This window comes from Abramis brama, assembly GCF_963993115.1.
Source record: "Abramis brama genome assembly, chromosome: 13".
Lineage (NCBI taxonomy): Eukaryota > Metazoa > Chordata > Actinopteri > Cypriniformes > Leuciscidae > Abramis > Abramis brama.
This window is the reverse complement of record NC_139975.1, coordinates 4,107,761-4,125,267: the sequence shown is the minus strand read 5'-3', so window position 1 is coordinate 4,125,267 and position 17,507 is coordinate 4,107,761. Positions and strand designations below refer to the sequence as shown.

At 36.7% G+C, this 17,507-nt stretch overlaps 2 protein-coding genes across 2 annotated transcripts in view; both read left to right on the top strand.

Annotated features, from left to right (window-relative positions):
• Window positions 1–250: 250 nt before the first annotated feature.
• arl9 (ADP-ribosylation factor-like 9) lies at window positions 251–7,501 on the top strand. Its single transcript, XM_084132596.1, has 4 exons — window positions 251–932; window positions 2,185–2,353; window positions 3,522–3,697; window positions 5,988–7,501. Exons 1-4 carry the CDS (start codon window positions 744–746, stop codon window positions 6,162–6,164), a joined length of 711 nt encoding a protein of 236 aa, XP_083988722.1. The 5' UTR covers window positions 251–743; the 3' UTR covers window positions 6,165–7,501.
• Window positions 7,502–7,575: 74 nt separating this feature from the next.
• Window positions 7,576–17,507, top strand: part of spmap2l (sperm microtubule associated protein 2 like) — an 11,806-nt gene continuing 1,874 nt past the window's right edge. The window contains exons 1-6 of the mRNA XM_084132597.1: window positions 7,576–7,773; window positions 7,869–8,014; window positions 9,227–9,355; window positions 12,325–12,444; window positions 14,184–14,325; window positions 14,420–14,554. Coding sequence (XP_083988723.1) covers window positions 7,944–8,014; window positions 9,227–9,355; window positions 12,325–12,444; window positions 14,184–14,325; window positions 14,420–14,554 — 597 coding nt within the window. The 5' untranslated portion in view covers window positions 7,576–7,773; window positions 7,869–7,943. The remainder of the gene's footprint in view (window positions 7,774–7,868; window positions 8,015–9,226; window positions 9,356–12,324; window positions 12,445–14,183; window positions 14,326–14,419; window positions 14,555–17,507) is intronic.

Sequence of the window (17,507 nt, the reverse complement as noted above, 5' to 3'; positions counted from 1 at the left end):
TCGTGCAAAAGTTTGATTTTGATGATGCTGCATGTAGTTTTGGTTGCAGTGCGATAAAATTAGGTATTTTGCGGTTTGAGTGTGTGGTTTTGTGAATTGAGTTAAGTATTTTGATAAAACCAGCCTAGTTTGCAAAAGTGTGTGTTAGCAATTGGAAAAAACTGTAAATGTCTCTGTAAGTGCAGTACTTCACCAGCAGAGGGCGCTGTTGCTGCGGCGCATTCACTGATTCGCTCTGCATTCGAGCGCCCTCTGCTGGAACGATCACGCATTACTTGCATCAAACATGTCACCGCCGACTAGTGTGCACATTTAAAATTAAATGAAAACGATTTCCTCTCATTGGCAGGTTCATCTCAGGGGATTATTTGAGCTCAGACTCCCCGCAGAGACATTTAAGATGAAAATCTCTCGCGGTTTGTTGTGATTACCTCACGAGACTTTGGTTGTTGATCTCCAGGAAGCACAAAAGCTCGGATTGCACCTTTTCCGTTTGTGCAAAAGACGACGAATAAACTTCATATAGCGCTTTTATTCGATTGCTATCTGCACTGATAACTCTATTTCTTGCTCTCGCTGTTTCCGCCACCCGGAAATATCCACTTGTAGAGTTTCTAATCCACTTGTGGAGCCGCACCGAGGCCTTTATGTGGCGCATCATGCCCAAGTGCGCGTGATAAAAGTATCGCGTTTGTTTACATTTGTACTTGATTTGATATTGTAGGCTTGATTTGAGCGTGAACATGCCCGGTGCGCGCGAGATCGGGATGATGGGCGCCGCGCTCGCGCTGACGGGAGGAGTCGCGTGCGCTTTCTGCTATCTGATGCATCAAACACAAAAACCAAAGAAAAAAGTGAAGGACGAGCTGAACGAACACGCGCATAAAGCGACCAAGACCGAAACTGCACAAAAGACGCCTATAATATCAGAGGTTTGTTGGTTTCGATCCAGTTTATCCTCTTGGACTTGCATTTATCGTGGTCTATTTGTTGCACGCGAGGCCTCAATGTAACAGTCCAGTTTACACAAGTATTATTGTAATGCTTAACAGATCATGCACATTCTACATCCTCATAAATATTAATATTCAGTTATTATATAATGCATAGCAAATCCTTAAGGTAGATGCAAATAGTTAAAAACCTCATGCAACTTTTAATTAAGATTTTCTCTAATGTTGATGTTCATTTATAAGCTTTATCATAACATATAATGCTTAAAATTATACTTTCAGTGCATGCAAATAGTCTCATATAATACTATGGAACTTTGATTCATATTTTTGGAAATGTTAATAATTCGTTAACATTGTAATTTATAATTTTAGATGCAAATTGTTTAAAAAAAATACCATGCATCTTTAATTCACATTTTCCTAAATGTTAATGTTCATTAATAAAACATTATCGGAATGTGTAATGCTTAAATAGTTCCAGATAGTATTATTATGATATTATCTTTTGTTCATTTTTTATTTTATTTAGAAATGTTAATAGTAATTCGTCAACATAATTTATTAAGTTTAACATGGTGAACGTACATGCAAAATATTAAGAAATGTCATGCAACAGTGATTCATGTTTTAATAAAAGTCAAGGGAGCACTTTATTTTACAGTGTCCTTGTAACACGTTATGTGTATTTACTACAGTAATTTTTAAATTAGGCATGCAATTAACTCTAATCCTACACCAACCCTATAGCAAGTACATGTAGTTTATTAATATTACTCAGTACCTAAATGTATAATTACACTGTAACAATGACACCTTAAAATAAAGTGTAACCAAAGTCATTAAAATAATGAGCTACAGATATTTCATGGTTTATGTAATGGTTCTTTTAAATAGTTAAAGTGTTACCTGAAAGATAATAAAAAATAAAAAAAATGTGCATGCATTGTTTGGTAATTAAAAATAAATAAAAATGCATGCATTGTTTGATAATTAAAAAAATAAATGTGCATGCATTGTTTGGTATTAATTCATGCATTGTTTGGTAATTAATTCAGTGTATTTTTAGAGTAATCCGTCTCTTCCTGTGACCTTTGAGGCGGCTTTACTCTGTGATTTCTGCCAAGAATGCTGTTCTGATGTGGATTTATCTGTTCTGATGTGGATTTATCTGTTCTGATGTGGATTTATCTGTTCTGATGTGGCTGTCTCTGTTCTCTGTGTGGTCCAGCCCAGGACGGCAGGTACTCAGGTGCTGGTTTTGGGTCTGGACGGGGCGGGAAAGACCAGTTTACTGCACTGTTTCGCCACCGGCAGCCTGGAACAAGACGTGTGTCCCACTCAGGGCTTCAACGCCGTCTCCATCAACAAGGAAGAGCTTCAGATCGAGTTCTTAGAGAGTAAATATAGCTCACACATGACTCCTGATGATACCATGGGTTTGAACTCACCGATCAAATAAATGCAATGTTGATGTTAGTCCTGCTTAAAACATGCTATTAAAAAGGGTAATTAAAAAGCATTAGTATTTAGTAGGGGTGTAGCAATATATCGCAATACAGAAATGCATAAATCAGGGTTCGTACAAGGTGCTTAAAGTACTTGAATTTGACTTTTTGACATTTAAGTCCTGGAGAACCCTTGAAAACAGCCATATTTATGAAGAGGTACTTAAAGAGTGCTTTACTTACTTAAAATACAATAAATTCTTTCGAAAAAAACAACAAAAAAAAATATATATATTTTCACGCAAAATTAACACTGCAGCCTGTCTGATAATACGAAGTACACCAACATTATAATATACAATATTATTTATTGAACAATAATAGCCATTATAAACTGTATTTAATATATATGATTAAATGCGTTGTAAGTTGTATTTTGGATACCTTATATCTGTAATTTGAGTTTAATAATCCTTAAAAAATGCTAAAGATATTGTTTGATAAGTGAGATCTCTGATTGTAGTCCTTGAAAACCAAAAAAGTAGTGCTTGAAAAGTCCTGGAATTTCTTTTTACAGCATCTGTACGAACCCTGATAAATATGTATCAAGGATAGTGACAATATTTATTGTGTATAATTCACCCAAAATAAAAATTACTGTGTAATTAGAGTTTTAGTGTCAGAACTACATTAAACTACTATATATAAGGTTGAATATAATGTATAATAATGCGATGGGGGAATATCTGTGGGTCCTGATAATGCCAAATGTCTGATGTTACCAGTAAAAATATATATTTAAATATATCTAGTCAGTGACCGAGATCAAGCATATTCGTCTAAAATAACTCTGTTTTCAGCTTCAGAATCATGAATATTGTTATTCTGGTGTCTCTATTGTCCTGATTGGGTTTCCAGCATCAAGTCCAAGACTATTCATTTACACTACAATGTAATATCAAATTTAGCATTTTAATCAACAGTACATTTTTAGTTAATCTTTTATCATATGTCTTGGAGTATCGCAATAATATGGTATCGTGATGTGTATCGGATCGTGACATGAGGGTCTCGTTACACCCCTAGTATTTAGTGTGTGTGTGATGTGTGTGTCATGCAGTCGGAGGCACAGAGAAGCTGCGTGATTACTGGCGGATGTATCTGGGTAAAGCACGTGTGATGGTGTTCGTGGTGGACTCGTCCGACCCGGAGCGATTCCCTCTGGCTAAACGTCTCCTACATCAGCTCCTGTCGGCCGACCCCTGCCTTCCTCTAGTGCTGCTCGCCAACAAACAGGTGAACACACACTAATCCTCTCTGATCGAGTGTGTCAGGGCCATCTGGCTGCTCACACGTGGGATTAAACTCCTCCTGTGCGGAAAATCAAGCTTTAATGTTGTTTATATGAAGGGTTTGAAATGAACTTTTTCACTCGCCTGCCAATTTGGCTACTAAACGTTTAAGTTACTGGCCAGTCAGAACTAACCAAAAATAAGAAAGAAAAAAATAAACCATATTAACTATGTCACAGCTTATATATATATATATATATATATATATATATATATATATATATATATATATATATATCTATATCTATATGGCACTTTTTTCATCTGAACTCTTCTCATATATATATATCCTGTCATCCAGCATCTCCACCCTTCCTCATTCATCCTCGTCACCAATAATTTATTTTTAGGTGGACAGATCAATACAGTACAAAGAACATCAAAAAAAAAGTAGGATTTTGGAAAATAAAAATGTATTTTCTGCTAACCAAATGCTTTTTAATCTTCGCTATTGCATCAATGCAGATGAACAAGCGCGCTGTTATTTGTTGTGTAGTGACTTGTGTGTGTGTTCAAGTAAGCCAGATATGTAACATTAGCAACACATTATTAGCTTTTTGGTAATATAGTCAAACAAAAGGCTAATCATATTTATTACGTTATGTGTCTGACGTCGTAAAGAGCGAGAACATTGTGCAGTTAACCTCAGTAAGTTGACTGAGTGGATCTCTGAGCTGAGTGAGTGAGTGGAGGCGGGGCTCATTAGCATATTCATATATCTGCGTATATTAAATGAGGCAAGGGTGTCGAATTACATTCAAGCTATTTTAAGGCATGAAGGAATTTTTTTTCACAGGGAACAATGTTAAATGTCTTTTTGGTGATCAAATATGAGATCAAATTATTGACTAAAGGGGGACTTTAAAGTAGCTGTCATGTGAATGAATTTAAATTATAATTTTTTTTTAATGAACTGATACTAAAGCCACCATTAGGTGGCAGCAACTCACTGCATTAATGAGTAACCCTGCGTCTCATTGTCCACACGATCCATCCTAAACACAGTGTGAGATTAAAATAAGTGTGTCCCAAAGCATAGAAGCATAGTGGTAATATTACCCACAACCCATTGCGCTTTGGAGAAGGATTCAGTTCAGACATGTAAAAGTGTTCAAAGCTACAAAACATGGCGGATCTGCTCGACTGAAGGTTCAGATAAAGGGGTTTGAGTGACTAATAATCAACATTTAAGCTGATTAAAATCTTGATGTAATGTTATACGTGTTATATTTAATCTGCAACAACAACGTGAACTTTTATAAAGATCCGTTTGGCCCTTAACTTTTAAATGCATCGTTATGCGTGAACATGAGGAGAGTCTCCGCATGAAAGACCGCGACTGCAGATCAACGAGCTTCTGCATTTCTCTCCGATACGGCAGGAAATTAAATGTGGAGGATTTTAACTGTGATAAGAAGATTGACAGGTCAATTTACTGTGATAGGATGATTGACAGGCCAGTTTACTGTGATAAGATGATTGACAGGTCAGTTTACTGTGATAAGATGATTGACAGGTCAGTTTACTGTGATAAGATGATTGACAGGTCAGTTTACTGTGACAGAGAGCAGCCGTTAAAGACGCAATTGTATGACGTGATAGTTTGTCCCAAAGCTTGTCTACTTTTTGCAACACACTCAAAAGTATCTTCTTTTTCTTCACAAAAAGAGCACACACTTTTAGGGCGTAGTATAAGTAGGCGAATTGAGACGCAGGATAAGTCATTCATTCATTCAAAGATTCGTTCAAACGGATGATTCAATCCGGAATGAAACAAGTGACTGCCTTCAGAAATGAATCATTGAATCATTGATTCGTTCAAAGACGCTGATTCATTCAGGAATTCAGTTGCTCTGAGACACGAAATAGAGCCTGTACTGACAATACTCTCTAAAATGTAAGTCACAATATTAACTGTAGTATAAAATCAGTTTCATATTTTTCAGTTGTGCTGATATTCAGGAAAAACACACTTGCTCTGGTGAAATGGCTAAAATCTTCTCATACAGGGTTATTTTTTTAGGAGGCATTTTAGACTTTTTTTAGACATTAGACATTTTTATTAAATGCCAGTCACATTAAAAATAATAAACATGACAATAGTCCCAACATATAGTATTAAAGTATTGATTCAATATTTGATCAAATATCGACTACAGCAAATAGGAAAAGAAAATATACAGTGCAATATATAAAATAATGTAATTATTCTCTGTAATTTTTTTCCCCATCAGGACGTCCCCGGGGCCCGTGGGATCACCGACCTGTACGAGGCGCTGGATTTGGGGAAGGCTGGCGACGGACACCGGCTCAGTGTGATCGGCACTCAGGTGAAGAAGGGAAAGTGTGTGTCCAACACCGGTGTGCAGGACGCCCGGGACATCATCATCGACATGATGGCGGACAATTGACCGTCGACTGTGCGACTGGAAGTAGTTTCTGTGTCACAATTATTCAGGGCTTCATTTACATGCACCAAATGACAACCAAACCAGCCTGTGTCTGTAGAAGAAGAGACACTAGAGGAAATAGTTCTGTCTTTTAATGACACGAAAACACGAAAACGGAGCATTTTGAAAAAGATGCCAAAGATGATAATGTGTTCAGTGTATTGCTGCTGCTGTTGTGATTGTGTATTATGGGATGTTTGAGTATGCTATGAACCTTCTGAAGCTCTTTTATGAAGACTGTATGTGTTCGATGCATTTGCTTTAGTGCAGGGCAACGATTAATCACATCCGAAATAAAAGTTTGTGTTTACATAATATATGTGTGTGTAATGTGTATGATTATTTTGTGTGTGTGTGTATATATATATATATATATATATATACACACACACACACACACACACACACACACACACACACACATATGCATGCATATATTTAAGAAAATTTTTATTTATATATAATATAAATTATGTATAAATACATGCAAATATTTCTTAAATATATACATGCATGTGTGTGTATTTATATATACAAAATAATTATACACAGTACACACACACATATAAACACACACTTTTATTTTGGATGTGATTAGTTGTTGCCCAGCACTAATTTGCTTTGATTGGTTCATAAATCAGGGTTTGTACAAGGTGCTTAAAGTACCTGAATTTGACTTTTTGACATTTAAGTCCTGGAGAACCCTTGAAAACAGCCATATTTATGAAGAGGTACTTAAAGAGTGCTTTACTTACTTAAAATACAATAAATTCTTTCGAAAAAAACAACAAAAAAATATTTTCACGCAAAATTAACACTGCAGCCTGTCTGATAATACGAAGTACACCGACATTATAATATACAATATTATTTATTGAACAATAATAGCCATTATAAACTTTGTATTTAATATATATATTATTAAATACGTTGTAAGTTGTATTTTGGATACCTTATATCTGTAATTTGAGTTTAATAATCCTTAAAAATACTAAAGATATTGTTTGATAAGTGAGATCTCTGATTGTAGTCCTTGAAAACCAAAAAAGTAGTGCTTGAAAAGTCCTTGAAAGTCCTGAAATTTCTTTTTACAGCATCTGTACGAACCCTGATAATGTAACACACTGATTTGTCAGTAAGGATTGTCTACACTGCTAATGTCTGGGTCTGTATATTAATTTTGTAACTTGACCTTTCTGTGTTTAATTGGATTTTTAATGCCAGAAATCAAGTGAAGATTTGTTATGTTTTATGATTGGTCTTTTGATAATCATTAAATATCGATTGAAACACCTGAATATTTTTGTCATTTTTGACGATGACAACATTTTTTGATCTTTGATTTGCTGGAATCTTGTGTTTGAATTATTTATTTATTTTAAATCCTGTTGTGTTTAAGATGTCACTTGTACTTGATCTTTGACTACAGAGCTGCACCATGTGACACCGGTTGCCATAATAACAGCTTCCTTGGCAACAACTGGTCTCTATTGTGACTATCCAGTAAGCTTTTAGTTTCCCAGGATTCCTTTGGGCCGAGAGGTCTGTACACTGGACAGAATGGACTCAGGTAAAGTTTGCATTTAAATCAAAACCTAAAAATGCTCTCATGTTATTTTTACTGAAAAATGTGCTAATATATGTTTGTTTGTTTTTTCCTGTAAGACTTGGATAGGTATGTATATCAGAATAACATTTAGTTTTTCATTAAATTCTTAATATTTTTAAGAGGCTGATAACATGTTTGCTTGTAGGATTTCATTTCTGGCTCAACCAAAAAAGTCCAAGACTGTTTGGGCCACAACACCTTGGTAAAAAAAAAACATTTCTTTGTATTTCTCATGATCAATTTTGAATCAGTTTTTGTTGTTTAATATTTTTGTGGAAACCATGATTCCACTACATTTGAAAGTTATACACTAGCATTCAAAAAAAAATAATTAAAAGAAGAAGAAAAAAGATAGTTTTATTCCCAAGGATGCTATAAAATGAACAAAAATGTCTATTCATAATGTTACAAAACATTACTAATTTAAATAAATGCTGTTCTATTGAACTTTCTATTCATCAATTAATCTTGAAACATAAGGGTCTTCTTTCAAACATATAAAAACATCTTAATGATTTCAAACTTTTCACTAGTAGGCTATACAGAAAGTTTAATGCCATTTCTAACTATTTATGATGTTAGCTTGAACTAATATAGCTGGTGTTAACCAGTCTTTTATTGTTTAGTTTTTTTCTTCCTCATTTTTTCTGTTTAGTTGGGTGAGTCTTCAAGACATTTGAAAATTAAGCCTATTTAAAGGAACATTCGTTGTTTTTGTATCATGAGGCTGTTTTCATGACAAATACAAGTGTAAAGTAGGCTTAATTTTCAAAATATACATATTGTATTTTGGGTTTAAATATATACCTTGTGTAGCCCCGCCTCTTTTCAGCGCTGCGCTCGTTTGACTTCCGGTCTGTATTTTCACGGCGATTTTGCGTGTTTATTAATGAAATGCTCGTTTTAAAATCTTCACGTCGGTCGACTGACATTTGTTAAGTCATCTGCTTTAAACATTACAGCCCTCATGATAACTTTCGTTAACTTTACATTAAGTAAATCCACTTCAAAAGTGAATTACTTCTGGACAGCAATGCCATAGAAATATACAGAGCGACCGCAAAACGGAAGTTAAAAGACAATATTCTAAAGATGGCGGCGCCCTCGTTTCTCTGGCGCATAAGGTCTATACACCAAGCATGTCCTGGATAGATTTCTCATTCTGTGCTATTGGCTGGTTTAGATATATTGTTTTCAAATAAAATAGTCTCTCTCTCTCTCTCTCTCTTTATTTATTTTTTTTTAAACTTGATTAGTACCTCTAATCTAACTATTTTCAGCAGCCACAAGTACAAATAGACTCAAGGCTTATATTTTTCAGCACTAGCCAAATACAGCCATTCAGCAGTTGTTTCGTCCCCTGATCCAGCTGACGTAAGGCCGGTATCTGTTGTGCTTGTGTTCTGGGCTTCAGGACGCTGACATGGGGAAACCAGGAATCAATCCGGCCTCTGTCCCGCTCAGCACTGCGGGCCGTTCCCAGTCCCAGAATAAAGGCTCTGGCCCAACATAAGAAAGACTTCTCTCTCCAGATTCAGCTCAGGTACTCCTGATTCAGCTTTGGAGTCGCATCACTCCAAAAAAATGTCTTTATGTACAAAAAATTGAGGTTGAGGTTATAAAAAAGAAAAAAATAAGCCTATATTCAGCATGGATGCATTAAATTGATCAAAAGTGACAGTAAAGATATTTATAATGTTTAAAACAATTACTTTTAAGCTTTTAAAGAATCATCAAAAAATAAAAGTATCATGGTTTCCACAGAAATATAAAGTAGCACCGCTGTTTTCAACATTGATAATCATAAATGTTTCTTGATCATCAAATCATCATATTATAATGATTTCTGAAGGATCATGTGACACTGAAGACTGGAGTAATGATGCTGAAAATTCAGCTTTGATCAAAGGAATAAATTACACTTTACTATATATTCACATAGAAAACAGCTGTTTTAAACTATTTCACTATTATTTCTGTATTTTTTTATCAAATAAATGCAGCCTTGGTGAGCATAAGAGACTTGTTTCTAAAATCTGCGAGTGTTCGATCAGTAGTGAACATGAGGACGGTTGTGTGAGCTCAGCTTCAGCTCATAAGGAGCATTTCTGTTAATAATGAATGAGAATTTGAGCTCGGCGTTCGGAAACTAGCATGTGACGACTGCTAGTGTAAGCTAGTGTTTAGAGGAAATGTTCCTCGTTTCCAGTTGTTCATTTCTGGATGCTTTAGGCTGTGTATTTTACACCATACTCATCATAGTTTGATCAAGCATGCTATTATGCATGTATTCTCTAGCACTGCCAAGCATTTACAGACGAACACTGATGTCCTTTCTTCCCCGACAAATTCCACATTCATATTACGAGGGAAAACTGCATTAAAATGCCTCGCTCTCTCTGTCCAAGTGCCCAGCGCTCCGGTTAAAGTTGTAGAGATTTGATGAGATAATGGATAAACTGAAATGAGTCCAGCCAGCAAGAACGTTTCCAGCCCGTTCTCCTCAAGAGAGCATAGAAAACACTCGCATAAAAGACAACTCTGAGAAATATGGGTGTGATTATTAGCATAAACTTTACAAATTCTACAATCTTAGCAAAAAAAGAGTGTGGTTCAATATAGAACTCTAGGGTTCTCGACTCAATTTTAAAGAACTCTTTAGGCTAAAAAGGTTCTATAGAAGGAGAAATGTCTTAAATTATTGCAAAATTCTTTTGTTTAACAGGTCATTTCAATCGTATTTGTCTAGTGATAAAGTATGTTTAAAGGCACACTGTGGAGAAATTGTGTTTTTGTCAAACAGTGACCCCTAGAGTCGCTGTGGAATACTTACACTGTCGTAAATACCCCTCCACCCACCCACCCAACCCCCAACCTCTACGTTAGACTTATTTATGTCCCGATAATTATGTGAGATATTAAAAACTGTTCTCATGATAATCGCAAGAATCAACGTCAACAGCGTCGTCTGATATCCCTCAGGACTACGTGATAAATACACCTCACAACACCTGAGTTCAGCTGGCAAACTAGTTCGTGAGGCAAGCTAGGCAATAAAACATAACGCAAAAAACACGTAAGAGAAACGAGTGTTTGTTAGCAAGTCTGTTAACAGCTCTGATAATCGAAAGCTAGCTAGACATATGTGGAAATTATTGGACTGGTCTAATTATCAGCAATAAATGAATGAACAGCATATAAAAAAAACATACTACAAGCAAGCGCAACAACATACAACATAGATGCAAACAAGTTTACAAATAAGAGATTTATTTACTGGCCACTTCATGCGTTTTCTCATATCGGATTTCTGATTTATCAAAACGATTCCATTTACACCTGGTCACATAAATGTGTTTTTGCGAAACGGATTTAAATCCGATCTTCAATTCTCGCGCTGTATGCAGATTTAATGGAGGGCACGTCACCGAAAGCAACAGATATGAGCTGCATTTTATTGATCATCAGCTAAAATTTCAAAATCAAAGACCGCAATAAGAGAGAGCAGTACCAGCCCTGGCAAGATCATTTCATTTCTTTACTTTTAATGATGATTGTGTGATAAGCATCTGCGACTTACTTTCACTTTGATTTGCGATAGTTTGCACGTTGGCTTGATGAATCGATGCTCAGCTTCTCATCTGCGGTGATGCGTGTTCCAGTAGCGTCGTCATATCTGGCAATAACATATAGACTATAACACGCTCTCACACGTTTTTTTATTTTTTTTTTTAACATTTTTGGGAGGAGTACAATTTACATATGTGGTTTAAACAACCAGATGCATTTACACTTGTCCAGTTTCGTCTGGAATGCGTCTCAGACCTCCTCCTGAAGTGGTTTGAGCGGTCGGATTATACAGTATATAAACGCTCACGTCCAAATTTGAGGAAGTGGTGGGGGAAGTGACGTATGCCGTAAAGCAGTCGAATTTTGTAGTTCTTTTTGTGCTCGGGTTACTACCCGAACCCCGAAGTTACATAGTGCCAGTAAAAGCGATACAGACCCCGTCAGGCTATGGCAGACGTGTCAGTCAACCTATTGTAAGTCGATGTACCATCACAAGGGTCTTGGAAATATATTATGAAGGTTGAAAAGCTACATAGTGTTCCTTTAATTCATAAAACTTAATCAAAATATAAAAAAAAGTGAAGTAAAACCAAATTAATTAAGATTAAATTCACAAAATTCCACGATGGAACCACTAAAAGGTTCTATGTACTAAAAAGTGTCTGACAGAATCTCTCAGGTTCCATATAGAAGCTTTTCTTCTTCTTCTTCCTCTTCCTCTTCTTCTTCTTTTCTTCTTCTTCTTCTTCTTCTTCTTTTCTTCTTCTTCTTCCTCTTCCTCTTCTTCTTCTTCTTCTTCTTCTTCTTCTTCTTCCTCTTCTTCTTCTTCTTCTTCTTCTTCTTCTTCCCGGCGAGCGTCCTGTAACACTCGTCCTATTGTCTGATTTGAAAAGGCGGATTTTCTCTGGGATATCAGACATTCCCTCTGCAATCTCCCTGCAGGAAAGAGGAGGAGGAGAGGAGGATGAAGGTCGGCCGCTCTTCCTCTCGTGCGGTCCAGAGCGAGAACATCGTCCGGCTGGCGACTCCTAAAGCTCGAGGCAGGAGCGCTCAGGAACAGAAGTAACAGAACCTGGAGCATTCTCTGTAGCACATACTGTGTGTGTGTGTGTGTGTGTGTGTGTGTGTGTCTGTCTGTCTGTCAGTGTGTGTGTGTGTGTGTGTGTGTCTGTCTGTCCGTGTGTGTGTGTGTGTCTGTCTGTCTGTCTGTGTGTGTGTGTGTGTCTGTCTGTCTGTCTGTCCGTGTGTGTCTGTCTGTCTGTGTGTCTGTCTGTCTGTGTGTGTGTCTGTCTGTGTGTGTGTGTCTGTCTGTGTGTGTCTGTCTGTCTGTGTGTCTTGTCTGTTTGTGTGTGTGTGTGTGTGTGTGTGTGTGTGTGTGTGTCTGTGTGTGTCTGTCTGTCTGTCTGTCTGTTTGTGTGTGTGTCTTGTCTGTTTGTGTGTGTGTGTGTGTGTGTGTCTTGTCTGTGTGTGTGTGTGTGTGTGTGTTTGTCTGTGTCTGTCTATCTCTGTGTGTGTGTGTGTGTGTGTGTGTGTGTGTGTGTGTGTGTGTGTGTGTGTGTGTGTGTGTGTGTCTGTCTGTGTCTGTCTGTGTGTGTGTGTGTGTGTGTGTGTGTGTGTGTGTGTGTCTGTCTGTCTGTGTGTATTTGTGTCTGTGTGTATTTGTGTGTGTGTGTGTGTGTGTGTGTGTGTGTGTGTGTGTGTGTGTGTCTGTCTTACATCAGAGTCTCAGATCTGGGCCCAATTTAATATCCAAGCTGTTTTAAAGACTCACATATTGTGTCAGTTATCGAATAGTTTTGTTTGTAAAGAGCCCATGACATTATTATTTTGAGAGGATTCATAAATCATCTGTCATGCTCCTCTCTGGATTCAGTTTTATTTTACAACCTGTGGATTTTTGTTACGTAACATCTTGAGAACACGTGCGCTGCAAACCAGAAGAAAGTTTCTGATTCTTATCAAAGCAGCAGCAGAGATCTTACACATGATGTTATATTAGAAAAGAAAGAGTGTGATAAAATTATTACTGTTAAAGCCATTAATATAAAACTAAAAAACTTGACAAATCAAAAAAAAAAACTTTTTTTTTTACTAAAATTAAAGTGAAAATATAAAACCTAAACTATAAAAAATAAAATGTAATTCAAAATGTTAACAAAAGTTATAGTAGTATATTATGACCATGATATACTAAAATAACAGTGACCCTAGATAAAACTGGTTATTGGTTACATAGAAAATAAAAATCTAAACATAAAAAACATTAAAATTTGTGTGCAAATTTGCCAGGAAACCATTAAAAAGTTTGGCGTCGGTAAGATTTTGTACATATTTTTGAGAGAAGTCTCTTCTGCTCACCAAGGCTGCATTTATTTGATCAAAAATACAGAAAAAAATGCAAAAGTGTGAAATAATATTGCAATTTGAAACAGCTGTTTTCTATGTGAATATATAGTAAAGTGTAATTTATTCCTGTGATCAAAGCATCATTGCTCCAGTCTTCAGTGTCACATGATCCTTCAGAAATCATTCTAATATGATGATTTGATGCTCAATATTGAAAACAGGTTTGTGGAAATTGTTATACATTTTTTTTTTTTTTTATAGAAAGTGCAAATAAACAGCATTTATTTGTAATAGAAATCTTTTGTAACATTATAAATGTAACTTTTGATCGATTTAATGCGTCCTTGCTAAATAAAACTTTATTTAAAAATAATCTTACTGACCCCAAACTTTTGAAAGGTAGTGTAAAGCAGCATCTTTTTCTCTGATGTGTGTGTGTGTGTGTGTTTCTCTAGTTCTCCACACTCATTGCTGTGTGAGCACGACTGTCCCATCTGGCACGTGAGTCCCAGTGTGAGGAACGCGATGGTCTCACCCCGAATCCTCCGTCTGGCCGACCCTAAACCCAACCACCCGGACTTCACCAGCGACAGACAGGTCGTTTAATGCGACAGGACGGGTTCTGGTGCTTCGAGACGATGAGTTTTACAGTCAAGCGCCATTTACACTGGCTTTGTGTGTTTGTGTCCAGAATGTCCAGACGTTCATCTCATATGCAGCTCAAACAGCCAAGATGACATCCAGACTCGAGCAGCTCTCACTGCCCCGACTCAGAGAGAACACACACTTCTACGACCCCGGACGACCAGAGAGTCCAATCCGACCTGTAAGAGTCAAGTCAAGTCTCCTTCGTTTTTATAGTGCTGTTAACAATATAGACTGTTTCAAAGCAGCTTTACAGTGATAATAGGAGATTACAGTAACAGAGGCTTTACAGCAGCTCTAGAATAAAGTTAGTTTTGATTGATTCACTTCCGTTGCAAAGATCATTAGTTATTAACTTAGGGGCCGCTTATTTTATTTATGCACTATTTTAACTGAAAACAGAAAACTTTTAATGTGTTCCGGCCGTTCATTTGCACGACAACAGTGTTTGGTGGAGACAGTGGGCCGGTTTCACAAAGCTATTTTAGACCGGTCTATAGTGTTAGAAAAGTCTATAATTCGCTCATAGACTAGGCTAATGCAAGTTAGACTGTTTCACAAAAATAAAGACTGACTTAATTTAGACCAAAAAAATTAGACACCTAACCCAGGCTAACTGAGGTCTAAGACTCTGTTACCTTGGCAACCAGCAGTAACAATCAGTTACATTACAGACAGCCAAAAGAAAAGGGGAAATGCTCATAATTTAAACATTTCTTCTTGTTACTACATTCTCCGCTAAATTTCCCAAGTAAAATGTCCTTGTAACTGTTATACTCCTCCAACAAACAGGGGTATATACTCCTCCCTCCGCTGGGGTATTAGCGGTTGAATGCGCTTACTCGATCCGTCATGTTTTTTGTTTTGAAAAGTGTCTTATTTTACCCAGAATGCATTGCAGTGTAGTCCTACTTAAGATAGTCAGAGTCTTCAGTGCTTTGTGCAACGGTCTGATTTAGATGTCTATCTGAAGTCTGACTATCTACTATATCTAAGCCATAGTCAAAGTCTATCTTTGTGAAACCGGCCCAGTGTGTGCTGTATCTATAAATGCTGTATATCTATAAATGCTCTAAATCAAACTAAATATTGTTCACGGAATAAAGCAAGAATTACAGTAAAGTATACAGATTGACCAACCTAAATCAAGTATCTCAGAGAGCCTTAAGGGCCTCTTAAATGACACTAAAAACTTTTTTTGGTTGTTAATTTACACGACAACAGCATTTTGGGGGCCTAAAAAAAAAAAAACGCAAAATTTTTAAAACGGGTTTCAAAGTGCAAGTTTCTGAGGTTACACTTTATTTTACGGTGTCATTGTTACAGTGTAATTATATATTTAAGTACTGAGTAATATTAATTAAGTGCATGTACTTACTATAGGGTTAGGGTAGGATTAGGGTTTGGTTGTTGCATGTAATTATGCATAATTTACTGTTATTACTATGGGAAGTACATGTAACATATGTAACAAGGACACTGTAAAATAAAGTGTTACCGTTTCTGAAAACGATACTGTTATCGACTCCGTGTAAACTACAAAACAGTCTATGTTCAGTCTATAGACGCGTGTGCTTCTTTAAAAAAATGTGACATCGCCATCTACTGGCCTGACAGCAGAATAAAGTGTTTTTAGTTGTTTTCGTGGATCCGTGTGCAATGGAAATGCAAAGGAAAAACGTTTCAGTTTTTAGCACATCGTTGTCGTGTAAACACACCCTTAGAATAAAGTGAATTTGTTAAAGCTACACTGTGTAGTCTTTGGCCCTCTAGTGGTTGAAGCATAAAACTACACATGATTTGCAGAGGAACATTGTTGTGGTCATTACGCGCTTCGCACCGCTGTGCTCATGGTTACAGATGATCGCGTTATCAGTGTTAATGTCACTAACATCATCAAAACTCTGCCGATAACACAAAACAGAGTCATATGTGCAGGCGAGCAGCTTATATGCTGTTGTTGTTTGTTGAAATCAATTGTCAGCACTGACAATAGACACATACCTGTCAACATTTGGGTACCAAAATACGGGAGCTCTGGGGGGGTTTCAGTTCAACCACATGCGGTTTCATGTCATCTATACATTACACACCCCATCGCCAAATCATAGAAAAATTCAGTTAAGACAGTTGTATTAATCTTAACAATACACAAGAAATCAATATACAGGAAAAACAGATTTCTAAAATAAGGTATAGGCCACAAATCTGTGAGTACAGTTTTCAAAACTGAGTTTACTGTACTGAATATTACACATCACCTGTGTATACTCCATTAACTGGAACAGATTTTCACTGGAAATGAATATTACATCCAAATATTGTTATGTAATCAATCAGCATATTGTTGTGTAACCACCTATTGGAACAGTATTTCACAATTTTTCACAGGAACTGAAAATCACAAACAACTATTGCGAAAGAACGATTTAGGCCTACAAAACAACGATTGCGAAAGCGTGCACGGATTATGAATTTGTTCACTGTTACTGTTGTACGTAGTTTTTTTCTTTCTTTTCTTTTTCTGTATAGCTCTATTTTGTTAATAAATTTTGCATTCTATTTTGACTTTCTCGTGTGTCCCTATTTTTGTTGTGTCCCTTTTGAGCCACGGGGCGAAACGGGTACGGATTGAAAAACCAAAGCAACTGTCCGGTTTACAGATCTGAGCACAGCTGAGACTTTTTCTCTGGTACTTTTGGCGTAGGATATTTATTTCCGTCAAGGTCAGGCTGCGATGTCAAATGTATTCCCAGGAATGAGTGATGCACTTTCTGCTTTTAAAGTTTTATAAAATAAGTAAGATATGGCTTGAATGGTTTAAAAGCATTAGCAAGAATATAATGTAACGCCATGCAGCCAAAGGATGACAGAAAAAAACGGATGCTGCGTTAATTGCGTTAAATATTTACTTACCACTGAGTCTTTTCCCATTTCTACCAGCAACGCTTATTCAACTTCCCGCGTCTACTTCCTGCGCAGATATCGACGGCACAACTGGGTTGTGGGTTGCCAGGTTGAGCTCACAAATGGGTTGATTGCGCGAGTAGGATGGGTTTCATACAAGATCTGGCAACTGGACAACCTTGGAATAATATATTGATGTGATTATTCACAGAGCCGGACAGTAACGG